This window comes from Filicampus tigris, chromosome 4, assembly GCF_054856515.1.
Source record: "Filicampus tigris isolate MCC_2025a chromosome 4, RoL_Ftig_1.0, whole genome shotgun sequence".
NCBI classification, from domain to species: Eukaryota; Metazoa; Chordata; class Actinopteri; order Syngnathiformes; family Syngnathidae; genus Filicampus; species Filicampus tigris.
Genome location: NC_141220.1, coordinates 2229473 through 2256965, shown reverse-complemented (window position 1 = coordinate 2256965; position 27493 = coordinate 2229473). Strand labels below are relative to the sequence as shown.

Here is a 27493-nt window from a genome sequence, read left to right as displayed (position 1 = left end):
TTTACTCTTGAAGCTTTTGAATGATGAATGAATGTACAGTTGATCTGTACCTTTGCCTTGGTTGATTGAGAAATCGCTCATTTTGCAGGAGTGAAAATAGGGCTGAAAGTGCCCTTTGATTCTTTACCTTGGAGTATTTTGACAAAAGCATGTCACAGATATTGTATCAGTACATCTGGGAACTTTTTAAAAATATGAGGAAAAAAGACTCCTTTAACGACTTCCATTGTTATTTACTCACAAAGCAGCATTCTAACACATTTGTACATTTTCTTTTGTGTTTTTTTGTGTTGTCACTTTTGTTTGAGCTATATTTATGAATTACTGCCATCTTACCTGTTTTTTGTTGTTGTTGTTTTTGTAACAACTGTTACTTGAAACGTGTCTGTCATCCTAGGGGAGAAGCCAACTCTAGTCTGACAAATGATGACCGCAAGGATAAAAATGAGGAAAATGTGAAATCGCATAACTCTACCATGATAGACAATTTAATCAACATACATGGTCTTGCCATCCCTTACCATGAACCCAGTATGTATCGTGCTGCAGCCATCAAAACCAAATCCGTCCCAGGATTCAGCACCCTTGCTTTCCCTGATTTTTGGGGTCAGGTCCCCCCACCAGGAAATGAACCCATGGCTCCACGCAAGTCCAACATCCAGAGGTACTCTGATGCACAATATGAACATTGATGTTGTAGTGGATCACTCAGATGACTGGTTGGAGTTTGTGAATGTCTATGTCTTTGTACTCTCTGAAAGACGGGCAAGTCTATCACTTATGGGCGCCCGTTTTGCTGACGACTGATGGAAACACGCCCCTGTCTCCCGTGTGTTTGTTCGCGGCGGTGAATGCAGCGGCTTTGCTTGACTGGACTGCATTGACTATACAGTATATGGAACCGCTTTGTGCTTTCTGTACAGTATGTAAGGACAACCCTTTTGACCATATTTCCTCACCATGTCATCAGCTATTGGGCCCTCAGGAGGTGGAACCTCCCTGTTCTATTTCTTTATCGTTTTAGAAGTTTCCTTCTAATATAAGATCAACAGTTAATTGTTTCTCTCTCAAAAGAGTTCAACAGACTGAATAAGACAGACACCTTCGTGAATCACTTGGTCTGTAGGCAGAAAGAAAAAAAGCCAATGATCAACAAACCACACAGTAAAAGCCACAAGTTGTATTTTTATTGTTTTTATTTTTTCTAAACCAGGAATTTAAGATGGAACAACTTTAAAATATAAACTATTCACATTTAAGGCAATGGTAGTTAGCACAAAGCAAGCAAGTTGTTTGCGCCAAAACAATTTGTTGTTTTACAATTAGTTTTGTAAACTCTTGTTTTTTGTTATTGAATGTGGGAAAGCCAATTTTCACAACAGTAAAAGTTACAATTATTTGTTGAATTGACCAAATTAAAATATTATCAACGTTTGGTGCCTTGAAATGTTTAGTTCACTTTAACATTGCAGTTATTGAAGCAACCTCGAGTTGTTAATACACAAGACCCCTCTTGTGTTGCTAAAGATCCTAATGCTGCATTCACACCAAATCCGTTGAGGGCGTTTGTGGTGGTGCGATTGAATTGAAGTCAATATAGTTCACGCGGGCAGGCGCAGTTGCGTGTGGCGCGGCGCAGATGATACGATTGCAGTGGTGGGACGCAGAGCGAAGCAAAGAAAATTCAACTTCATAAACACTGCCAGGCCTGTTCATAGACTGTGGACGGACGGGCTGAATGTGGCCCACGGTCATACTTTGACCAGGCCTACCGTATACTATCTGATACTAAATGTGCTTATATTATAACTCATCGGGCTGGTCATATTGTTAAACAATTATTTAAGGGGTAGTTGATGTTATTACTTAATCTTCAACTAACTATCATTTCTTGTTTTGACAGGCAAAAAGTGTTTGAAGACATACAGCGTTTCTTGAATAGTGATATAATCAACCAAGTGGTCTTTGATTTGGAAGATGACTGGTAGGTTAACAATACTATAATATGTTTAAAATGACATAAAAGAACAATTTATTTGTTGTTAAATGCTTAGTAAAAAAAAGAATTTCTTTCAATGTTATTTTCTGTTAGTTTACAGTTTCCACCTGACAACAGAGACTCCTTGAGATTCTTTTCCAGTTTTGAATGTGGTAACCTCAGGAAGGCTATTCAGGTTCGCAGGTATGCCCACATATGTAATGGAAAAAAATCAATCAATCATTTAAGTGAGGAGGAGAGAAGGACAACAACTGTGACGATCAGGATTAGGACCCATATGCAGATAAGCACGGAAGTTGAAGAGTAAAAAGTCTTTATCAACAAAAATACAAAGTAACAACAGCGATCATGACTGAAAGAAAGTTTGCATCCTCACTCGGAGAAGGTTTAACGTACTAGTGACAATGTGTCACTTTCTAACTCAAACTTTTAAACTGTAAGACTTCAGGCCTATATGACATCATAAAGGACAAAGCATAAAAGGACCATAGCAATTGCAGAGCAACTGATACATCATGTAAACAACCAGTCATAACAACTCTTCCATTGAAAAATAGTCTTCTTCCAAAATAGCATAACAATCTTGTTCAGATGTTTTTCTTTTTCTTTCCTTTTTTTTTTTTTACACAAAAAACAATCCAGGGAAATTTTTTTGCCACGTTAATGACGTTAAGGCAGCCCCTGTTAGAATTGCAATCGGAACGGTGTATAGGCTGCACATTGCACACACAACAACTTGCTGCTGCAGGGAGAAGTTTCGTGTCTGTTTTTTTTTTTTCAATTTAAGAGACATTCCAATACAATAAACACTGTACATATCATTTGTACACTATTGTACGACTCAAAGGTTTTCACTCGTTAATCAGAAATGCAGGTGGCTGCTGTGAGAATTGTGATTGGGAGAATCGTGTTTGGAGGCAGAACGTCCGGCTGCACACACGGTAGCTTGGAGGAGACATCAAGTTTTATGTTGGGGTTTGGGGAGTTCACAGCCAACCGTAACCTTCATCAAACCATTTTGAGATCTAATTCAGGGTAAAAAAGACAGCACAACTATCGCAATGAGTCACACACAGAGCCAATGATGGTTAAAGGGGAGGTCAGCCCAAAAATCTTCTTGACAATACGTTGTATGCGCCCCCACTAGTATAAATACGGCATTTTGATTACAATTGTGTTTGTGCAATATGAGTTGAGAAGCAAAATCCACCCGTTTTTAGCCATCTCACGGGGTGACCATTTTGTTACTTTTTGTTGACTGAAAATGACATCACAGTGGCTCACAGCTCAGGTAATGACTGTATCAATAAGATTTAATGGATAAAATATCATGACCAATCACAGCTCGCCTGTTTTCTGAAGATGAGGCGTGATTTGTTGGAATTTGAGCCCTGAGCAACTGTGATGTAATTTTCAGTGGACAGCAAGTGACAAAATGGCCGCCCCCTGAGATGGACAAAAACAGGTGGATTATGCTGGTTATGTCATATTCCACAAACACAATATTAATCCGAATGTCAAGTTTAGACTAGTAGGGCTGCATAGAACATAATACTGTAAAGACTTTTTGTTTTTGTGGGGGGGGTTAGTATAATATATAGAGATTTAAATAGAAATGCTTATGTGTCGTCTGTTTGTCTGGAAAATGTATTGGGTTGTGCGGGTACCCTCTCTTTTAGTCACATAATTGTTGGAAATATAAAAATATTGATGGTTTTATTGCTGATGTATGTATCATTTATGGTGATTTGGTCTCTTTCCCTCTGTAGATATGAATATGACCTAATATTGAATGCAGACGCCAACTGTTCCCAGCACGCTCAGTGGTTTTACTTTGAAGTCAGTAACATGTTGCCTGATGTTCCTTACCGTTTCAATATCATCAACTGTGAGAAGACCAACAGCCAGTTCAACTATGGTGAGAACAGTTGTGATGTAAATACTGACTAACAGTAAAACAAATCTGTTAAACTGCACCTGGTAGATTGGAAAGAACAAAAAATCTATTACAATTTCAAATTTGCTCCAAAATAATTTACCTTGGCTCTTGATCACTCTTTTCCCCACAACTTCAAACTAATAATAAGTAAATGAAAATAGACACAAAACATGTACTGTATCTGTTTGAATTTTACTTCAAATGTGGGATGCCATTCAAAGCTGAGCCTCATGCTAGCGGACTAGCGCTAGCGTGCTTGCAATCTAACGATAGCACACTTCTTTCCCGCAGCTTCACACATAAACACACAAAGTTTGCAAATTACTGCAAATGTGTTATCTCCTTGGCCACATGTACTAGAGAGGGATAAAACAGCTTGTTCCAACAGTTACAACAGCTCTTCTTCGAGGTGGCTTTCAATTATCTGACGTGAGGTGATGTAGCAATGTAATCATTAATCATTATTGGTTCCATTTTAGAAAAACTCACGAAGTTAATTAACATAACAAAGTTCTTAGTTACACAAATAACAAATCTTAACATTTATTATATGATTAAAGCACCCATCCATCCATCCATTATCCATACCGCTTCTCCTCACAAGGGTCGCGGGCGTGCTGGAGCTTATCCCAGCTGTCTTAGGGCAGTGGGCGGGGGACACCCTGAATTGGTTGTCAGCCAATTGCAGGACACACAGAGACAAACAAACATCCGCACTCACAATCACACCTAGAGTGTCCAATCAACTTTCCATGCATGTTTTTGGAATGTGGGAGGAAAACGGAGTATCCGGAGAAAACCCACGCAGGCACAGGGAGAACATCCACACAGGGAGGCCGGAGCCGGGCTCAAACCCACAACCTCTGAATTGTGAGGCGGATGTGCTAACCAGTCATCCACCGTGCCGCCATGATTAAAGCAAATGTGCTTATTTTAAAGATTAAAGCAAATGTGCTTATTTTAAAGATTAAAGCAAATGTGCTTATTTTAAAGCTGACTCTAATGGCAGCTACAACATCCATGGATAAAAATTGTGATGTATCCTCCGGGTTACTAACCATTGACCCGATTTAGTTCATTCATTCATTCATCACCTTTTAATGTGAAACTTTTTGCTTTTAACATTCATCTACTGTATATTAAGATAAATTTTGCAAATCTGTTCTGTTACTCATATTGGACTCTGAAGCACAATTCTCTGCACATTTGTAAGGAAATTTCAAACATCAGCACTCTGCTACCACAGTAACCCATGCAGATTTGTCATGGCAAAGTAGGCAAAAGTATGCAACTTGGATAACAACAAAAATACATGCAGTATTTCCCAATTGCCATAGATATATAGCCCTATAAACTTTGTCACTTGAATAGATGATGTGTCCAATCTGCTGTTTTGTTTTCTTTTTCCCAGGACAGAATAAAAATATTCATGACTGTTATTTGGCATTCATCCGAATACGGTGTACTGTATGTATGTACTCATACTTTTTGACTGGACTTTTAGGGCCATCTCTAGCAACGTTAAACGTCCATGTACTGGCTTAGATGCGTCAAACAGATGCCCTTTTATAGGGAAATAGGAGCGCGGTTTGTGCAGATTGCAGCTAGCAAGCACGAGCCCCTCTTTTAGGATGAATTCTAATTCACTAACCTACACACCATAGTGAGAAGAAAATTGGCCGTGTCATGATTTTGATTTTTGCATATAAAGTGAACTTGTGCTCAGCGCAAGAACATTTCTTGGCATTTATTACCAAATGAGGCCCATTGAGTATTTTGTTAAGATTTATGGTCATGGTATGTCTCACTTCAGATTCTTCTTCAGAAAAAGCACTCAGACTGCAGACCTCCACGGCGAGTTAGATTTGCCCTTCTTCTGAGTACTTTCAGGCCCACGCCTTCTCTTACCGCCCTGCCCATTTTAGTGTTGATCAGCAAGTACAACATTGCTCCAACCATTTTTTTGCCATCTTAATGGGTAAAGAATGAAGTACTACTGTAAGGCTGAGCGATAATCTGCCACAGTATGATGATGCACATGCGAGTATGCGATATAACTAGGTTCGGATTTAAAATCTACACCTACTCCAATCATTCATCCAGTGCCATATACATAAATAAACCTGCTAGCTACAAATAATTTTGGATTATTTGTATCTCGACCCAGAATATGGAAAAAGACAATTCTGACAGATTTAGTCCCGAATTTGGATTCTCTATGGTCAAAAATTTATATAATACCAAAACCATCCATATTGGGTAAGTGTGCATATTTATTGCAAAATATAATAGTTCTGTATCGAATATGGAGACCATCTTGATTTGTAAGTGGACTGCAAGCTTTTTCAAAAGAGGAATGTCCAAGAAGAAGCTGAACTAAATTTGGTGCTTGTATCACCGTTTGAAACATATTCCTCAGAAAATGTTATGTGCTGCACTACAACCCAACACACATCTTTTTACAATGGCCCCAATTAACGACATAGAGAATATTTGGCACATATTTAAGGCCAGAACATTCTTTCATTGTATTCTTTTTGGATTGGTAAATTGGTAATGACTGTAACATTTTAAAAGTTAACAAATCAATTTGATTTAATAACCAAATAACTATTGTCTGCTGTTTGAAATAGAAATGTCACTACTGTGCTTGGGAACTTAATATGTGGAGATGTTTCTTTAATGTTGATTTATTATGATTCCTGCAGATTCTGACTAAAGTAACTCATTGTTCACGTGTCCTATCACTGTTCTTTTTATGCAGGTTTACTTTTTATGCAGTAAAACATTAAAGATTAAAATGTAGTGTACCCTTGTACAGTTGAGAAGTTGATAGTTACAAAATACCTTCACAATGAGTCAAATTTTGACAAAACTTGGAATGCTTGCTTTAAACCTCTATTTGTTGTTGCATTAAGCACACAAGGTGTTTCTTTTCCTGAAGTATTTGTGTGCATTTGTGTACTACAGGAATGCAGCCAGTGCTTTACTCAGTACGGGACGCAATAAATGGTAGGCCCCATTGGTGCAGGTCTGGGACAGAAATTTGTTATTTTAGGTAAGACTGGACTATTCGGATTCCTTCATCTTTACCTCCAATATTGTATGCAGTGTGCTGGAACACAACCTAGATGATTAAATGATTATTTACAATATGGTTATATGTGTTTTACTTTGAAAAAATGCACACATGATCTTCTAATGTTATTACTATACAAGAAGAAACAGTAGATGGAGAAATTGAGAATATGAGAACATTGAGACCGATGTGTCAGTCAAGGCCCCAACTTTATGAATTGCCATGACAAATATTTCAAAAATTTTAGCTCAATGCTTCATGAAAACAAATGAGACAATTGATTGCAGCGCATGGCCTCATTCGTTTTTCTGCATTTTATCCTACAGAAACTACTTCTGTCCAGTGCGTGGCAGTCAGAGAACAACATTTTATACACTGACATTCACCATCACCTTCAAATACAGTGAGGATGTCTGTTACCTGGCGTACCATTACCCTTACACATACTCCGCTCTAAGGGTCAGTGAAAGTATTTGTGTCATTATATTATTTTCAAATATATCATCTTGGCAATTGTTGTGGTTTTCTTTCATCGAAAACTATTTTTTCTCCACACTGCTGTATTTTGCCATTATTTTAAAACAGTAAGGGCATATGCTTATAAGATTCACATCACTATCACGTTTGTTCAATAACCATAATAAACAATTTCCCAGAATTGCAGTATAATCCTTAAAAGAAATCGTTTATGTTCATCAGGCTCATCTGCGTCTGCTGCATGGATCAGTTGATCCCAGGAAGGTGTTTTTCCGGGAGCAGATTCTTTGTCCGACTCTTGCTGGAAACGCCTGCCCGTTTGTCACCATCACTGCATGTCCTCCCAGCAAGAGCTATAAAGATATTCATCAGATGCGTGAGTGATAATCTCAAATTTTGCTCTTAAATACAAGTTTTTTATTTATTTATTTATTTTTATGTTCTTTTTCTTTTTTGCCCCAATGTCACAAGTTGTCAAAAATGAATTGTGGAACCTAAAAGCAGACAAAAGCTCAATAGCAGTTGAGAACAATTTTTAATAATAAAAGTAGCACAAAAACAAAGAGGAGTTAACAGTAAAAAGTTCCCAAAAAAGGAGCATGTAACACACGAGAAGAAGTGTTTATGTCATAGTCTGTCTTTTGAGTTTGGTTTTTGACTTTAGTTTCATGTTTTTCCTTGTGTTCCTTTGTCTGTCTCTCGTTAAGTTATTGAGTCCACCTGTGCTTGTCATGCAGGTCCCTTGTGTTAGCCAACCAGCTCCCTCCTATCCTCTGTGTCAAAGAGAAGTTAACAGTAAAAAGTTCCCAAAAAAGGAGCATGTAACACACGAGAAGAAGTGTTTATGTCATAGTCTGTCTTTTGAGTTTGTTTTTTGACTTTAGTTTCATGTTTTTCCTTGTGTTCCTTTGTCTGTCTCTCGTTACGTTATTGAGTCCACCTGTGCTTGTCACCCAGGTCCCTTGTGTTAGCTAATCAGCTCCCTCCTATCCTCTGTGTCTTGTCCAGGCGTTCCTCATTGTTTTGTCAACTTGTCTGTATTTAGTTCCCCGCTTTCTTTCAGTCCTTGTCAGTTCACTCAGCTGTCATTTGTCAATGGTCATTTTCTGTTGCTGCTGTGTCAAGTCCGAGTTCTTTTTCCCGAGCATTTGTTTAGTCCTTCGATCCTTGTTGTTTTTTAACGCAAACATTTTTGTTGTCCCAGTGCCTTGCTTGCCTTTTTTTTTTTTTTTTTTTAAATTAAATACTTAACATACCACTTTGTTTTTGCCTCCTGCGTTTGGGTCCTCCTCCACGATAATTATGACAGCTCAGGCCTGTTATGTTGTTAAAACAAAGCAACGCCCAGTTCACCAATAAAACAACACTGATTTTGAGAATCTGAAAATGCATGAAAACTCATGATAATTTGCACACACATCAGGCCTGGCCAGATGATGACTATTTATCATTTTTTTTTATTGTGCAATTTTTAATTCTTCACTTCCAGGCATTTTCAGACCCTCTTTTACCCTAACGTTTGAAAAAAATAGAAAAAAATATATATATAAATAACTTCCTGGGGTTGAATGGCTGGACTGTGAAAAGACAAATTCGTCAATGGCAGTGAATGAGTTAAAGTGTCTCACTAGCGCCCCCAACAAAAGTTTAACAAAACAGACCCGGTTGTACATTTTACACCGCTCTAGGGACATTTGTTGGTATATGTAATGTTTGAACGTTTCACTAAGATCTACCAAAATCTGGAAGCATATGTAACAGCCAAAAACTTAGAAAAAGCCTCTGGTGTTAGGAGTTGCTCAGTTGGAGGTCACAAATGCAGGGAGCCAGGAGTGCTGAGCAATAATTTATTAACAAAAATGCTAACAGAGGTACTGTGATAATACTAAAGAGCTAAACAACAAGGATCAAATGAAACTAAACAAAAGGACTTGGACTAAAGCCCAGTTCACACGGCAGCATAATCGGCCCGAAACTAGCCCCGAATCTCCTCTCCCGACAATTGTAGGTCGGGCCGACTCTTGTAAATATTCATAGATAATCTTAGCCGATAATCCTGCCATGTGTGGTGTGCTCGGACTGATCTCGGACGCTCGGGAGGACGTCCGACCTAAAATCGGGGATATTCAACATGTTGGATTTTTGGGGCCCTATTTCGCACCGTGTGTGCTGTGCCCCGAGGACAAACAAGCACGCAGCCGGTTGACAATGACGTATAGCCAACTAGAGGATGCAATTTCTGGAGAAAAAGGCGAAGGAAGCTGAATGAAAATTGCGGAATGCGTTGGAATGAAGTTGAATTAAGTTGAATGATACTGAATTAAGTTGAATGATACTGAATTAAGTTGAATGATTCGGAATTAAGAGGAATGAAGCTGAATGAAATTGAATGAAAAGGAATGAATTGAAATGAAGTAGAAATAAGTGGGATGAAGTTGATTTGAATGAAGTTGAATGATACTGAATTAAGTTGAATGAGAAAGAATTAACTAGAATGGAATTGAATGAAAAGTAATTTATTGAAATGAAGTAGAATTAAGTGGAATGAAGTTGAATGAGAAAGAATGAAGTCGAATGATACTGAATGAAGTTGGATGACCTCTATGAAAAACTGCAGAATGCGTTGAAATGATACTGAATGTAGTTGAATGAAGTTAAATGACCTCAAATTATAGCGAGTAGCCTGGAATGAGGAGGACATAAAAAATAAGAAGGGAGGAAAAGACTTCCGGTTCGTTTCCGGGTCATTTGGGTCACTTCCGGACCATTTCTGGGTCATTTGGGTCACTTCCTGTTCATTTCCGGGTCATTTGAGGTCACTTCCTGTTGAATATGGGTCACTTCCTGTTGATTTTGGGTCCTCCTCCAAGATGACCGCCGCACTGGGGAGACCTCGGGGTGAGTATCCCCAGTTTAGCTAATGTCCCTGTCCAAGATGGCCACCGCACTAGGGAGACCTCGGGGTGAGTATCCCCAGTCTAGCTAATGTCCCTGCCCAAGATGGCCGCCTGTCCAAGATGGCCGCCGCACTGCGGAAACCTCGGGGTGATTATCCCCAGTCTTGCTAATGTCCCTGTCCAAAATGGCCGCCGCACTGGGGAGACCTCGGAGTGAGTATCCCCAGTCTAGCTAATGTTCCTTCCCAAGATGGCCGCCGCATTGGGGAGACCTCGGGGTGAGTATCCCCAATCTAGCTACTGTCCCTGCCCAGGATGGCCGCCGCACTGGGGAGACCTCGGGGTGAGTATCCCCAGTCTAGCTAATGTCCCTGCCCAAGATGGCTGCCGCACTGTGGAGACCTCGGGGTGAGTTTCCACAGTCGAGCTAATGTCCCTGTCCAAGATGGCCGACCGCACTGGGGAGACCTCGGGGTGAGTATCCCCAGTCTAGCTAATGTCCCTGCCCAAGATGGCCGCCTGTCCAAGATGGCCGCTGCATTTGGGAGACCTCGGGGTGAGTATCCCCAGTCTAGCTAAGGTCCCTGCCCAAGATGACCGCCGCACTGTGGAGACCTTGGGGTGAGTATCCCCAGTCTAGCTAATGTCCCTGTCCAAGATGGCCGCCGCAATGGGGAGACCTCGGGGTGAGTATCCCCAGTCTAGCTAACGTCCCTGCCCAAGATGGCTGCCGCACTGTGGAGACCTCGGGGAGAGTATCCCCAGTCTAGCTAATGTCCCTGTCCAAGATGGCCGGTGCACTGGGGAGACCTCGGGGTGAGTATCTCCGGTCAAGCTAATGTCCCTGTCCAAGATGGCCGCCGCATTGTGGAGACCTCGGGGTGAGTATCCCCAGTCTAGCTAATGTCCCTGTCCAAGATAGCCGCCGCACTGTGGAGACCTCGGGGTGAGTATCTCCAGTCAAGCTAATGTCCCTGTCCAAGATGGCCGCCGCACTGTGGAGACCTCGGGGTGAGTATCCCCAGTCTAGCTAATGTCCCTGTCCAAGATGGCCGCCGCATTGGGGAGACCTCGGAGTGAGTATCCCCAGTCTAGCTAATGTCCCTTTCCAAGATGGTCGCCGCACTGGGGAGATCAACGGGCAATAACACTGGTCCACTGGAAATGAATGGTGAAATGTTGTGGTTTTTTTAAAGGTGAATGAGTTGAATGTGTGGGAAGTAGGAATTTTGGGGGTGTTGAAAAGCTAAATTTAAGTTGAATGAGTTGAATGACTTGAATTTGTGGAAATTGGGAAGGTGTAAATGTGAAAAATTGAATGCAAATGGAAATGAATGGTGAATAGTTGAATTTTTGTGGGTTTTTTAAGTGTGAATAAGTTGAATGTGTGAGAAGTAGTAATTTTGGGGTGTGTTGAAAAGCATGACCAATATGAGTTGAATGAGATGAATGTTGTGAATTTCAAATTGGAATGATGTAAATGTGAATTGTTGAATATGGCAATGGGAATGAATGATGGAATTTTGTCGTTTTTTACGGGTGAATAACTTGAATTTTTGGGAAGTAGGAATTGTGCGTGTGTTGAAAAGCTTTACCAATGTGAGTTGAATCTTTCATTCATTATCCATACCTCTTATCCTCACAAGGGTCGCGGGCGTGCTGGAGCCTATCCCAGCTGTCTTTGGGCAGTAGGCGGGGGACACCCTGAATTGGTTGCCAGCCAATCGCAGGGCACACAGAGACAAACATCCGCACTCACAATCACACCTAGGGGCAATTTAGACAGTCCAATCAATTTACCATGCATGTTTTTGGAATGTGGGAGGAAACCGGAGTACCCGGAGGAAACCCACGCAGGCACGGGGAGAACAGGCAAACTCCACACAGGGAGGCCGGAGCCAGGATCGAACCCACGACCTCTGAACTGTGAGGCGGATGTGCTAACCAGTCGACCACCGTGCCGCCCGAGTTGAATCTTGTGAATTTTAATTTGGAATGGTGGAAATGGGAAATGTTGAAAGTGCCATTGGAAATGAATGGGTTTTTTTGGGGGTGAAAAATGGAAAATATGGGGGAAACGGTAAATTTGGGGAACGAAAAAAATTCCTACCCCGGAAGGCATGAATTTTCTGAATGTTTTGAAACTTGAATGAAGTGAATCGGGTGAAAAATGTAGAAGGAGTAGCACACCAAAAAATGTGTTAAAAAGTGGAATTATAATAATCATAATAATAAACTATAGGAATAACATATGTGTGAAGGCCTTCGACTTCACACTATAATAAACAAATAATAAACTTCTTCAAAAGTGAAGAAGCGAAAGAAGCGCAGTGGGAATCCAAAATGAAAACAGCCATGGCACAACAGAGCTCAACATCTTTTCGTTTTCTGTCACTTTTTTCCACTAAAAATAATTTGCAAACTAGTGCCACCGTCAAGACACGACCTGAGACCCCTGCTGACTTTTCATCCGCCATGTTTGTTCACTCCGACATCTCGTTTAATCTCGAGGGGTTTTGCGATATTTTCCGTCTGACGAGCCAATTATCTGTGAATCAATGCGGTTCGTGTGTGATGTGTTGATCTGGCCGTGAGGCTGCACACGGCAGGTTCAAAACTGTAATGTGTGTGATTTTTTTCTAGTCACGTGTGGGGTCTCTCAGGGTTTGGCAGTCATGTTGGAAGACAATTTTAAAATCAGGCCTTGTGAACCAGGCTTTAGGCAACGACGGCAACATTAACAGACAACTGAAAATTTACAATGAACCGATGAGGACTGAAAGAAAGCACGGAACTGAATACAGACAACGAGGAACACCTGGACAAGACACAAAGAGTGGGAGGGAGCTGATTGGCTAACACTAGGGACTGGGATGACAAGCACATGTGGACCCAATGACCTAACAGATAAACAGACAAAAGGAACACAAGGATACCATGAAACTAAATTATAAACCAAAACCTACGAAGACAGATAATGACATCTGGAGCCCTACTCTAAACTCAACAGGAAGTTGACCATTTTTTTTTTTGCCTTTTATAGAGGTCATATTTTATCTTGTTTTAACTAGTTTTTAAGTCTATGTACTTCACAAAATTCTAATTCTAATGTGTCAGTATCCCAAAGTGGCGGGGGCTGTTTATAGCTGTTCGCAGCTTTAGTGATGTTTTTTCATTGACAAAAATGGAAAGAAAAATAATTGTTTTAATTTATCGTTTTTTCGTTTGTTATAAAGGTTTTTTTTTGTTCATGTTTTTTTCATTTATTAATGACATTTTTCTGTTTCTTATGTCTTAAGGCTGTAAGAACCCTCACCACACACCTTTCTCTGTTCAAACACTCTCAAAGTTAAAACCTTCGGATATTAAAAAAAAATGTTTTCAGGCTGTGTTTTGGCCTGAAAACAGTTTTTTTTTAAGGTTTCAATCTTTTTTGAGAAATAGTCCATTCATCCATTCTCTTCAGCTTGATCCCGGTAACACATAAACATTTTCCTATTTGAAAAATAAAGATAGCTTATAGAAATATCTAATTTAATTTTAATGATCAATCTACGAGGTTAGACAAGAAAAATGATGCAACACTGATATAAAGGAGTTTTCGGAATCACTGGTTAGGCAACCAAATATTTATTATTTATTGATAAATAAGTATTCCCATATTAATCACTTGGATACACTCATATGCTTTTAGAAACAATGTTACTGTCAACCGTTTTTGAGTTTGTACAGTAAATTAAAAAAAAAAAAATCTAGACACTGTCAATGTCTCTCTTTAGGTAACCGCCCCTGCATTGTGCTGACAAGTCGTGTTCATCCCGGTGAATCCAATGCTAGCTGGGTAATGAAAGGCACCCTAGAGTTTCTCTGCAGTCGTGATCCAATAGCCCAGGCACTGAGAGAGACATTTGTCTTCAAGATCATTCCCATGCTAAACCCAGATGGGGTCATTAATGGAATGTGAGTATAGAGCAGAGATGGGAGTAAGTCACTTACAGTATGTGGAAGTCACAGGTAAGTCTCAAACCGTAACACCAAATTTCAAGGAAGTCAAGTCAAGCCATTACTTGATTCAAGCAAGTCATAAGTCAAGTCATAAAATATTGCTTAGTCACAACATATGTTGGAGTGCTAAAATATTTTTTACTGATAATTTAATGAGCATTTACATCTCTAAAAATGAAATGAAAAACAACGTGTAAAATGAATGTCTACACTTAAATTATTTAGAAGAATGCATGTTATTTTTTTCATATTAACGTTTATATGAATGGCAAACTGTTAGTGTGGTGATGAATACTCAAATATGCTGAATATGGTCGTAAACATGTATAATCATCAGATTTAAAAACTACATTCATTGTTCCTTGTGTCAATCCATCCATCCATTATCTGTACCGCTTATCCTCACAAGGGTCGCGGGGCGTGCTGGAGCCTATCCCAGCTGTCTTTGGGCAGTAGGCGGGGGACACCCTGAATTGGTTGCCAGCCAATCGCAGGGCACACAAAGACAAACATCCGCACTCACAATCACACCGAGGGGCAATTTAGAGTATCCAATCAACTTACCATGCATGTTTTTTGGAATGTGGGAGGAAACCGGAGTACCCGGAGAAAACCCACGCAGGCACGGGGAGAACATGCAAACTCCACACAGGGAGGCCGGAGCCAGGATCGAACCCACGACCTCTGAACTGTGAGGCGGACGTGCTAACCAGTCGACCACCGTGCCGCCTCCTTGTGTCAATCTGTTACCCAAAATCTAATTACTAAATGGGTGAACCAAAGGCATTCACTTTGTAGGTTGCCACTTTTTAAAGTTGATGTGCATTAGCAGAGCTGGGCATTGCCTAACCGCCACTACGTTCCGTTCTGCATATTTAATTGACCCCGATGGTGCCGGTCCATCCCTCGTCGGCGACAGCCAATCGGCGTCGAGAACGTAATCTTCACGTCACACGCAAACGCCGCAAAAGTAGACACGCCGCCAAACAAAGAAAAAATATCAAATAAAAACAACAGACACACACATGGTGATCAGTGAAATAAAAACAATATGAGGCACGTTATTGCGTCTGTGGGACCGCACAGTACACACAGTTTTATTTTTCATTTTTTCCTTACTCGACTGGGACCACATGGCGAGCACGTCACTGAGGCAGTGCTGTACACAGTTTGCCTTTATACTTGTGCGCAAACCCCACGCGTTGTTTGTAAATGTGTTGCAGTTTCACTCCAAGTCAGGGGCGTCGCTACGGCTGATACTGACAAGGGCACCGCAGGGCGAAATTTCCTCTTTCTTTTATAGCCAATTCCAGTCTGCATTTTCATTGGCGAGCAACGATCAAAAAGACAGCGACAACAATGGATATCGTGCTACAACAAAGGGACCTAGATGACTAGACGATGCATTTAATTGTATTGCGAAAACGATCTGGAAGGTGGCGGTGAAGGTGCTACGTGCGTGTGTAGGCTTCTTTACACACAAACACACATACGTGACATAACACCCACGCCGCTGCCAAACTAGTTTGCTTCGCAGCAACAACAAGCTGCGTGGTGGATCTCTCCTCCGTGGCAACAAATAAATTGCTGGGACGGGGGAAACTGTTCATCATCGCAACGTGACATAACAGACCAATCATGAGAGAGAATGCGTATGGAATCGTACATGCACCAACAGTTTCTGACGTGTCCGCGGCATGTGTCGCAGACCTGTCAACATGTCGAGTAGCACTGCATTGGTTACGTGATGCATTGCGACAGTTGTCGCCCGTGCCGATGCGGGAGTACAAAATAATTTATAGGTTAAGCCCCTTTCCCACTGAGTGGCGAACAACTGTGAGGCAGCAAATGTTGCATTCACGTCAGCATTTGTCAGGGTTCGTTCAATGACGTAAATTTTCACAAACCGCCAACATTTTTGTGATTTTTCTAGTCGGAAGGAAATTTTGAACATGTTCAAAATTCCTTTGCGACAATAAAAGTACAGTCGAACGTCTGCTGAATATCTGGCAACTGTTTGGTGAACATGTGGGACCTTGAATGAACCCTGAGGAACTCTGACGTGAAAACATATCCCAGTAGCTAGTGTCGTTAGCCTTTTGTTCGTGTCTAGGCCTGTTGTGTGCCACCTCCCTTAAGGCTAGCTTCAACGTTGGGTGCTCTAGCCCCAGATATACATTACTTTGGCTGGGTTTTTAAGCTTGATGTTACTTAATGAGTGATGGAGTCACCTTTAACTAAAGTGCGGGAGCGAGTATACCGTGGTCGAATTTATTCCGCTGAACTCCTCCACTTGGCCACAAAATACTAGGAATAAGTTGCACCTAAAAGGTAAATATAGGAAATTGAAAGGTACTCGTTTCAGTATATGTTATAGACGTCCGCAAATATGGAATGAGATCACAATCACCCACATTCTCCATATTTAAAAGAAATCTGAAGCGCAAGCTACTGGAGAGCTACATATCTGATGGTTTTGCAGCCTAATTCTTATAGGGTTAACTCTTCTCATGCACATGGATCACTGAGGTTACGAAGGTTATCACAATGTAAAGAGTACATGAACATGGTGTGCTGCAGCTGTCATAGGAAGTTAGGAAGTTAGAAGGAAATTATGATTTGTATGTCCTTTTCCTTAAAAACTGTAAGGTGCTTGCCTGGCACTGCACACTTTTTCTAATCATATATAAATGAACTTGGATATGGCAGAGCTGTAATACATTGCTAGCTGGTGGTGTGTGGGACCCCGGTTTATAAGCTTTAAGCCTCAGAGGGAGTCGATTTTTAACAATGTAAAACAATATTGTATTCTGATTCAACTTTGTGGAAATAAACGTAAATGTAAATGTAATTAAATGAATAAATAGGACTGTTATGTTGTGTCTTAACAGGCTCACCGTGATTAGCAAGCCGCTTAGGGCTAATGCTAGTACCGTAGGTCCTCTACAACGCACGCCATCCGTTGTGCCTACCACATCTACAGACCTATTCACTTGAATTGACCCCCCAGATACACGCTGCTCATGTACATTTCTTTACCAGAATAATCCTGTTTCTTCCACAGGTACATATACAATTGTAAATATGATTCAGTATTGTTGTAAATCACGATACAGTGGTACCTTTACTTCCAAAATTTTCTACTTAAGAAATTTCTTCCAGAACCAATTAATTTCGTAAGTAGAGACGCGTTTACCATGTAAATGCCCTAATCCGTTCCAAGCCCCCCAATATTCAGACATAAATGTTTTATAAAGCATAAAAATGCATGAAAACATGTAACAAATACATGTTACAATTAGATTATTGCACAATAAATTAGAGTTGTGCATAATGTAAAAAAAACAAAGGAAGAGTAAGGAATAAAAATGATGGTCGTTTACCTTTTAATTGCTGTCCTCATCGCTTTTTGCCCTCTTTGGTTCATGTTCTCTCTCAGAAGTGGTTTTTGCCTGGCGTTTTGTAAACAACTGATTTAATAACGTGGCGACTGTCGATACATTACGGTCATATTCTTTGGCGAGATCAAACAAACGCATCCCCCTTTCATACTTTTCTATTATCTCTTGCTTTGTTTGTATGGACAAAAAAACAATTTTCTCCTTTTCTTCTTTTCCTCGTTTCTAATTCACGTGAAACTATCGGAACCCCTCATGGCCCGAGGGGCGAATGACTAGGACGCTGCATCTATCTATCTATCTATTTACCTATCTATCGACACACACATAGAGACATATGGAAGAGGTCCCTCTTAGCCAATGGGATGCCAGGAAGATGCTACGCTAGCCAATGGCAGAGCAGCTATGAGTATGTTGCATTCAGGAAACTCCGAAGCTGCGAGTAGCAGCCCATACTGCGAGTATCACCCCATACTTTTACCTTTCGTATCCTGAAATTTCTTTCGTAACTAGAGGCAATATTTTCCTGTTGAGGCGTATCGTAACTTGAAATTTTTGTATGAAGAGACGTTCGTAAGTAGAGGTACCACTGTATATGTGTACTGTTGATATCAGAGATGGGGAACTCGAGGCATGTGACTTGACTCAAATTGGGTTGAGTTGCCATTTCAGGACTTGCTACTTGCTTGCTTAGATATCTGTCCTTTTGCATTTAAGTGGAATATGTAATCCTTGCATTATACGTCAGTTGTTTGCATTGCAGTGCGTGGCGTCCTTACACAAACTGCACTACTGCTTACGTTGACACGCTCTAGCTTTGTGTCCTTTTCTTCCACATTTACAGGACAGGATCTCTGCACTTTCTGTTTTCTTACTTGGTTGGGCTCGTTACTTCATGACATTGTCCTCAGGTGCTGTCTCTCTCATCTTTTCTGTGTCTTCCTAGCTCCGTAGTTTTGTATTGAAGTCAGCAAAACAAGTTGTTACATCATTTTGAGTTACATGGACAAAAAAAGATTCAGGGAGCCCCCTTTAATACAATTGACACAAGCAATATGCCACTCAATGTCTCACTGGTATTTTGGAGTGCCATAATTTCAACAGTTACGTTTAATTGGCAGTAAAAAACAATATCTCAGCTTTACCATGCATTAATCGAGAGAGCATAGTTCACAACAGAGTTCATAAAGAGTGAAATGAAGAAGGTCAAAGAAGAAGTGAACAACAAACATAATAAATTAAGCAGGCGTCATCGTGTGGTGTGATACCGTACTACCATAAAGGACTGTTACATAGTCCCTGTACAGTGGAAAACATTTTGTTTGTTTTGTAAACCTTAAGAAATATGAACCTTGACCCCAGAAATTGTGATAAACATGCCTACCAGAGCAAATGAAAAAAATCTACATGCTTGGATTGCCAAACTGTAATAAAACAATGCAGTAGTAATACAAAATACCCATAAGCAAAAACATTTCACATCAGATCAAGTAGGGCTGTTCAATTTTGCATAACAAGAAAATCCTGATTATTTTCTCTCAAACCCGATTTTACGATTACGGTTTCTTTGTAAAATAATGAAAAATGAAGTATTTTGAATGTCTTTTACTTAATCTTAATTTTTCTTTCTTTTATCTAATCTTAATTTTTCTTTCTTTGAACTCAAAATGCCAGTCAATTCACTTAATAAACACAGATCAGTGTCCAAAACCTCAAAGGTCACACTCTCAGCAAGAGGAAACTGAAAGGTTATGGGAGAACCCTGAAAGGTTCTGGGGGAATTTTTGCCCAGTTCTTTTATCTTTAATGCCCGCTATGCTGATAGTAGCTACATTAGGACTGCATATTCTCAGTTGAACTCTTTAACGGATGCCAGAAAGATTGATACACGGCAGTGGAGCCTTTTCTGCGAGAGTGCAGAAGAAGGTCTAACCTCCTCCCCCAGGATTCCTACTCTACACACAATGGGGGCATAGCCCATGTGGCTGTGTGACTATGGCCTTAACTGAAACTAATAAGTGTGCTGAGGGTGTCATAGAAAAAAGGATGCCGAGCGAGGAGAAAAGGTCACAACATCGCAATGGCCAAGCTCAAGTCACCTATGACAGTTCATATTTATGTTTAGAGTTTTGTGCTTGTGATTGTGAAATGTTGTTTTATTTAATCTTAATGATTCTGCTGAAGCACTTTGTAAACACCTTTTTTTAAGGGTACTTACTACACATAGGTATACCTATTTCAATAACGTTATAATTCATATCAGTACTATTAAGGTAACTAGTGTCAGCAAGGCTGCATCCATCACCTTTCAGCATGGTTGTTCTTTGACCACTGTGCTCATCTGAAAGCTGAGCTACAAGCACAAAGAATCTGAAATTCCCTCAGTCGAGAGAGACAAAATTCAATCACCCAATGTTGACATATTTTCCTTCCACCGCAGGAATCGCTGTGACCTGAACAGAGAGGATTTGAATCGTCAGTGGTGTAAACCAGACCCCATTCTCTGTCCAACCATCTACCATACCAAAGGCTTCCTCTACTACCTCAACAGTATTGGACGAACTCCCCTGGTAAGCTGGATATTTTCCTGCAAGTGTCCTTCACCAGACATGTGACGCCTTATGCCATGTTCCCAACAAGAAATGATGTTTATTTCAATTCATTATACTGTAGTACTGTTTTGGAATGGGAAACATTTATCTGACTTTAGTTTCCACATCTTGCTATGGAGGTGTGATGGCGATACCCTGTATCAACTCCCCAAATAGTGTGACATGATATTAACACAACGTAGCCTACCCTAGCAATGAATTTAAAAAGTATTGTGGTCTTTCCATACGATTCCAGTCATCACATGGAAGTGACGAATGAACTCCAGTTACTACTGTTGCAGTTGGGAAGACTACAGTACACATATTTTTTGTATTCTTGACTATTTTGGTACATTTCAAAAATCCGGACTTTGGGAAAACTTAGCCAATTGTATTGCTGTTGTATTTCTTGTATTGTCAGTGACAAGCATATCTGTACAGCCAACACTGAAATGGTTTTGGTAATTTAGCAATTTTTCCCAAACTTCGAGGAAATCGCAAACAATTTTTTTCAATTTTTTTTTTTCCAAAATTTTTTAAAGAATTTCCAACCTGAATGAATGAGGAAAAAAAGGAACAAGACACACATACAACCCAAAGGATCTCCCACACGGTGTTAGCAGCCAATGATAATTAACATATAGCCATAATCCTACTTGAAGTTATTCAGGAGGACTGATATCAGACCCGTCAATGGAGCAATTATATTGGGGTAATTAAAAATGTGTACAAGACAAATGTGAACAGACATCTGGAACAGATTGCATTCAAGTTCTGAGGAGCAACTTTTCACATTTTCAGATTTATTTATTGTTTTTTTTGTTTGGTTGGTTTAGAGAGAGAATTTTGATTTTCACTGAATGTAAAGAATGTCCAATGCGGCCGAGGTGGAGAGGCCCACAAATAGCAAAAATCTGCGTATAATTGACAACGATTGAAATGCATTGGTGGGAAAAAAAAGTGTTTTCAAATTCCCCCAAATCTTCCAAAAACGCTAATAAACATGAATTTTTTTAAATGGCCTCGCCCCGGTGTACCTCTCTGAGTTCCCCCATTCCTACGCACCTTCCCGCAGCCTCAGGTCTCCATGTGTCAATTTTGTTTTATGTTAATTTATTGGCTTTGTGTAGATTATTTGGTTAGTTGTTGTCACACATAAGCCACCGCAGTCTTGACATGTTCGATAGTCGAGTGAATCCTTAACCTTTGGGTAGGGACTGTCAGAAATTATTATTATTACAGAAGCACATACGCAGCATCATTGCTCTCTCTGTTTTTTACCGTTTACGATAAACGAGTGTTCATCGAGAGTGTCATCCTTAACTTGCACATGGAAACGGACAAGTTTCTACATGGTGTCAGAATAGTACGGACCTCTCGCCTGTGAGTAATTCAAGGGACAATCTGTTGTTGTCGTTTTTTCCGGGGACGTCATGGCGGAAGGATTTCGCAGGCCAGATCCTGTTGTTTTTGACAAAAATGTTGCCGTCAATTGGCACAATTTCGAGAGGGAGTACAACATTTTTATTGCTGCGGCGCACTCGGACAAGCCGGGGATGACAAAGGCTTATATTCTCCTCAATCTTGCGGGACCGGAGGCCATCGAGCGGGAGTGCTTGTTCGTCTATGCTGCTAAGGTGCGTGTGCCGGGTGACGGTGGAGCGATACTCACCCCGGCTGAATCAAGGGAGGATCCCGACTACCTGAAGAGGAAAATTTTCGTGAAAGCAACAGTACGATGGAAAGACACAAATTTCACTCAAGGAACCAAAGGCAAGGTGAAAGTATTGAATCCTTTATCAGTGATTTGAAGATTAAGGCTAAAACTTGCCAGTTTGGAGACATAGCTGACGAACAGATTTGTGACCGCATTGTATGTGGCATTGCCAGTGATTCCTTGAGAAAATCCTTGTGAAGAGACAGTGAGCTAACCCTTACAAAAGCAATCTCAATCTGTCGCATTCATGAGATGACAGAGGAAAGTAGTAAAACGCTAGCCACGCAAGCTACAAACGTTGATGCAGTGAAGCCATTTTCTAACAAGAAGTATGAATCACAACCCCAAGCTGTCTCAACAATAACAAAGTGCAATAAATGTGGAGGTAGTCACGCAGCAAAGAGGGAAAAGTGTCCAGCCTTCAGACAACAATTGCAAAAAAACTAAATCACTACAAAAGACGCTGTAAGTCAAAACAACGTTGCCAAAGCAATGCAAGCAGAAATACTTCCAGACGTTTTGTACATGAAGTGGAAGTCGATCAACCCCACATCTGATGAAGATGGAACGTTCTATATGGATGGTGTCAAAGGTGACAATGATGTTTACTGTGTATTCTCTCTGACTGACGAGAAGGACGAAGGTTCGTCACAATACACATAAGCGGCAAACCCACTGAAATGAAAGTCGACACGGGAGCAAGATGCAATGTGATGTTGCAGAAGACTTGAAACATGTAACTAATGGTGAGAAGATTGAAGCAGAAAAAAGCAGCACACCTGATTGCTTCTGGAGGTACTAAAATTGAAACTAGTGGCACAATCACACTGTCATGCTGTTTAAGGCGTCAGTACCACTCACTATCTTTCTTCATAATGGACGGAGAGGTGCGACCGTCACTTGGATTCCGTACATGCGTAGTGATGGGAATAGTTAAAATGACTCCAGATGTACATCTACTCACCCCAGAGAACAACACTGACTTTAGTACACACAATCTCTCACAGTACAAAGACTTGTTCAGTGATGAACTTGGAGAACTTCCAATCACATATTTAATGACAGGGGACCCCAATGTCCAACCCATGGTCCGGCCAGCTCATCGAATCCCAGTTGCAATGCAAGAGCCAGTTAAAGCAGAGCTTGAACGCATGCAGAGCATAGGCGTCATTACACCTGTTACGGAACCTACTGACTGGGTTTACTCAATGATAGCAGCAGATAAAAAGGACAAGCCCGAAATCAGATCTCAACACAGCATTGAAAGTGGCCCCATTATCCCATGCACAGTGTTGAGGAAGTGGCAGCGCAAATGTCGGGGGCAACATTGTTTTCCGTTCTGGATGCTAAAAATTCTTTCTGGCAGATACGCCTTGACAAGAAATCCTCAATGATGACCACATTCAGCACACCGTTTGGGCACTATAGATTTCTTTGGATGCCTTTTGGAATCAATTCCGCCAGCGAGGTGTTTCAGCGCTCAATGGAACAGCTATTCGCAGGCTATCCATGCTCAGTTATCGTCGTTGACATCATAATTGGTGGCCATAGTGTGGCTGAACATGATGCAAACCTAAAGAAAGTGCTTGAACGTATCAGAGAAGTCAAACTCAAATTAAACCCTGCCACATGCAAATCAGGTGAACTATGTAGGCCGCATCTTCACGAGCAATGGCCTGAAAGCTGACCCTTCGAAAAAAAGCCGCAATCACTAATGTGTCAGTTCCCACAGATGTCACATCATTACAACGTTTCCTTGGCATGGTAAATTACCTTGGGAAGTACATCCCAAACTTCAGTGACATTGCAGCACCACTGAGGAAGCTAACACACAAGGAAAGTGCATGGTGCTGGTATGAACAACATCAGCAGGCATTTGACTGCGTCAAATTATGCCTGACTTGCGCACCAGAGTTGGCTTATTATGATGTCAATGCACCGGTTGTACTGACCTGTGATGCATCATGCTACAGACTTGGAGCGGCATGCATGCAAAATGGCATTTGCATCACGAACTCTTAACGGACAAGGAAACAAGATATGCTCAAATTGAGAAGGAAGAAGGAAGAATTGCTGTCGTGTTTGCCTGCACAAAGTTCAAGGACTACATATATGGAAAGCCCACAGTTGTGGAAACCAATCACCAGCCCCTTGTAACGATCCCAAAAAAGCCCATTCATACTCCCCCTGCCCAGCTTCAGAGAATGTTACTCCGGTTGCAGAGTTCCAACATCAGTTTGGTGTACAAGAAAGGAAAATATATGTATCTGGCAGACACCCTTTCAAGGGCTCCGACCACACAGTTCTCTCAGAATCCTGCAGAAGACAGTGCGTTCGAAGTCATGTCAGTAAATAAAACATATTGTTGTCGTTATTCAACCAGTAATATTTTGTTTCGTATGGCAAGTGTGAGCTAAAGGGAAAGGATGTAGATTATTTGGTTAATTATTGTTTCTCACACATAAGCCACCGTAGTCTTGACGTGTTTGATGGTCAAGTGAATCCTTAAAATGTGGGAAAGGATTGACAGAAATGTTTATTATTACAGAAACACATACGCAGCATCACTGCTCTCTCTCAGTTTTATACCGTTTACAATAAAAGAGTGTTCTGTTCATCGAGAGTGTCCCCCTTGCCTTGCACATGGAAACGGACAAGTTTCTACATTTTGTTCATATATTTTTTATTTATCTTATATACTATTTATATCTACATTTATTAATACTTGTGTAGTATGGCCTTTTATTGTCTTTATTTACTGTCTATTGTTTTTAAAGTGCTTTGTTATAGCTCTAGCTGTTATGAAATGCGCTATATAAATAAAATTGTATTGTATTGTATTGTACGGTGGTCTACTGGTTAGCACGTCCGCCTCATGGTTCAGAGGTCGTGGGTTCGATCCCGGCTCCGGCCTCCCTGTGTGGAGTTTGCATGTTCTCCCCATGCCTGCGTTGGTTTTCTCCGGGTACTCCGGTTTCCTCCCACATTCCGTACTCCGGTTTCCTCCCACATTCCAAAAACATGCATGGCAGGTTAATTGATCACTCTAAATTGCCCCTAGGTGTGATTGTGAGTGTGGATGTTTGTCTCTGTGTGCCCTGCGATTGGCTGGCATCCAATTCAGGGTGTCCCCCGCTTACTGCCCAAAGACAGCTGGGATAGGCTCCAGCACGCCGCGTGACCCTTGTGAGGATAAGCGGTATCGATAATGGATGGATGGATGGATGTATTGTACAATGTATGTTGATGTACCTTGCATAACCGCATGAACCAATGTTGCACAACACAACTTAATTAACTATGAACCTCTATTTTGTTTTTTGTGTTATGCCGCCCATTGATTGATGCGGGACTCCAGTTCCTTTTACACATGTTTATTGCTCAGCAAAACGCCAACACACCATAGAACTAAAAGTTCAGACATACAACATATTACATTTATGACAAAGATAGCTTTGCTTAGCATCAAAGCTAATCACGAGAGACAGTGCAAAATAGTCTTGACCACTTTGGCCTATTTTCAACCAACGGCAGTCTTCTCCTAGAGATAATCCTTACTGTCAAAAATGTGATCCTTCAACATACTTGTTATATTAACTTTTTATATTCACTCGGCTTTGGCAAAACGAGGAATGACGAGGAAAAAGTGAGCAACATGTATGGTGGATGCCGCTACAAGTCCTTCTCAGTCCCTGTGTAAAATGTACAGAAATTCTGTAAGACGCAACTTCCGGTATGACATTTTCAAAATAAAGACATCATATTTCAAAATACAGATGGAAGCCATTACTAATGTCATGGGATTTACGAATACTACCTTTGCGATCGACTGGTAGATTTTGATCAACGTATTGAGCACCCCTGCCTTAAACCCTCCACTTTTGAGTTTGATCTCTGACATTTTCAATTTCGAACAAATCTGGCACTAACAATACTCATGTGTAGGTTTAACAGATGCCAGCTGAGCTGTGCAAGTGTATGTTTGTCACACCTCTCTCCTGGGAACGCTCAAAAAAGGTGCTGGCCATGAGCTAGCAGTCCAAGATTTTAGCTTTGCGCCAGTGCACTGGACTCCCAACCAGTGCCTTTGTGGCGGGGCATGTTCGAAGTGTAGTTGTGGTTGGACAGTGCAGAATCACCACCATGAAAAGGGACCTTGCACTGTTGAGCAATGGTGCCACATTCAAGATGTGGCTATCCTGTATGTGTGTTGGGAACAACACAATCATGCTTTGACGTCAGATGGTCACTAAAGAACAAATACGGCACTGACAATATATTTAGCACATTGTTTGCGGAAGTAAATGTGGTCCAGCAGGTAGAGGTAGAAAAATAAATACAGTATTTGGGGGAAATTATGAGGAACGGCTTTAATATCTCATTTCATGGAGACATCACTAAAGATGATGTCACGTCATAACCTTGTGTAAAAAATGAATCGATCTGAACCGTGGCTGAATTACTACACAAATTACTATCGCAAATGTCCACTTTATGCTTCATGTTTCAAGTGGAACTAAAATAAAGTCAATACTGTTACTCAAAACATCTTTGCAGATTCAATCTCCCAGCCCCCTGCACTCTCCCTCTGCCTGCGCGGAGCACATTTTGGGCTCCGAATGATGTCAATGTCGGATATACAGTATGCGACCTGGCCATTCAGACCGCGGTTACATTGTAAAAAAATCGTATACGTATCCGATTTAGCGCCACATATGAAAGCGACCCAGGTCGGATTTGAAAAAAATCGGGATTAAGCCGTTAAGGCTGTCATAAAAAAATCTGATACAGGTCGCATATGGGCAAAAAAATCAGATCTGGGTCACATTTACTTGCGGTGTGAACCTAACCTAAGTGATGCTTTTAAGAAGACAGTTTGTTTTGTTTTCGAGTTTTCTTTACAGCCACCAGGAAGTTTCTGTTGGAAATTTACTGATTTTTACCAATGTTTATGTATATGGTTCCATCTTCCCTTCACAGTTTACAGTTGCTAGTTTTTCTCCCATAGACACCTCTTGGTTTTCATGATGGTTACAGCCCTTAACTTGTACAAATATAGTATAAACCCAAATCTGAAAACTGATCGTATACACGTATTGCTATTTATTGTTTAAATGATTATTGTGGTAAGAAACACCAGGGCAACAAGATTTACTTAACAGTCACATGAAAAATGGGTGTTTTCAAACAGTGTTTTAAGTTGTGTATCAAATCCAGAAGTAAATATCTCGAATTAAAAGGTGAAATGTTGATGCATTGTTTTGCAGTTATTTTGATGTCAAACCCTAATGTTTTCAGTTGACAGCAAAAACCAAGGAGATGACCTGGGGTTTGATGGGGATTGTGTTTCAACATTAATGCTGTTGGTTATTGTTGGGGTACATTTCTAAA

At 40.8% G+C, this 27493-nt stretch overlaps 1 protein-coding gene across 1 annotated transcript in view; it reads left to right on the top strand.

Moving 5' to 3' along the window:
- agbl1 (AGBL carboxypeptidase 1) overlaps positions 1–27493 on the top strand; it is a 95925-nt gene that overhangs the window by 56991 nt on the left and 11441 nt on the right. Inside the window, exons 13-21 of the mRNA XM_086028301.1 lie at positions 398–664; positions 1904–1984; positions 2093–2182; positions 3769–3917; positions 6909–6996; positions 7344–7476; positions 7717–7870; positions 14171–14351; positions 20235–20364. Coding sequence (XP_085884427.1) covers positions 398–664; positions 1904–1984; positions 2093–2182; positions 3769–3917; positions 6909–6996; positions 7344–7476; positions 7717–7870; positions 14171–14351; positions 20235–20364 — 1273 coding nt within the window. The remainder of the gene's footprint in view (positions 1–397; positions 665–1903; positions 1985–2092; positions 2183–3768; positions 3918–6908; positions 6997–7343; positions 7477–7716; positions 7871–14170; positions 14352–20234; positions 20365–27493) is intronic.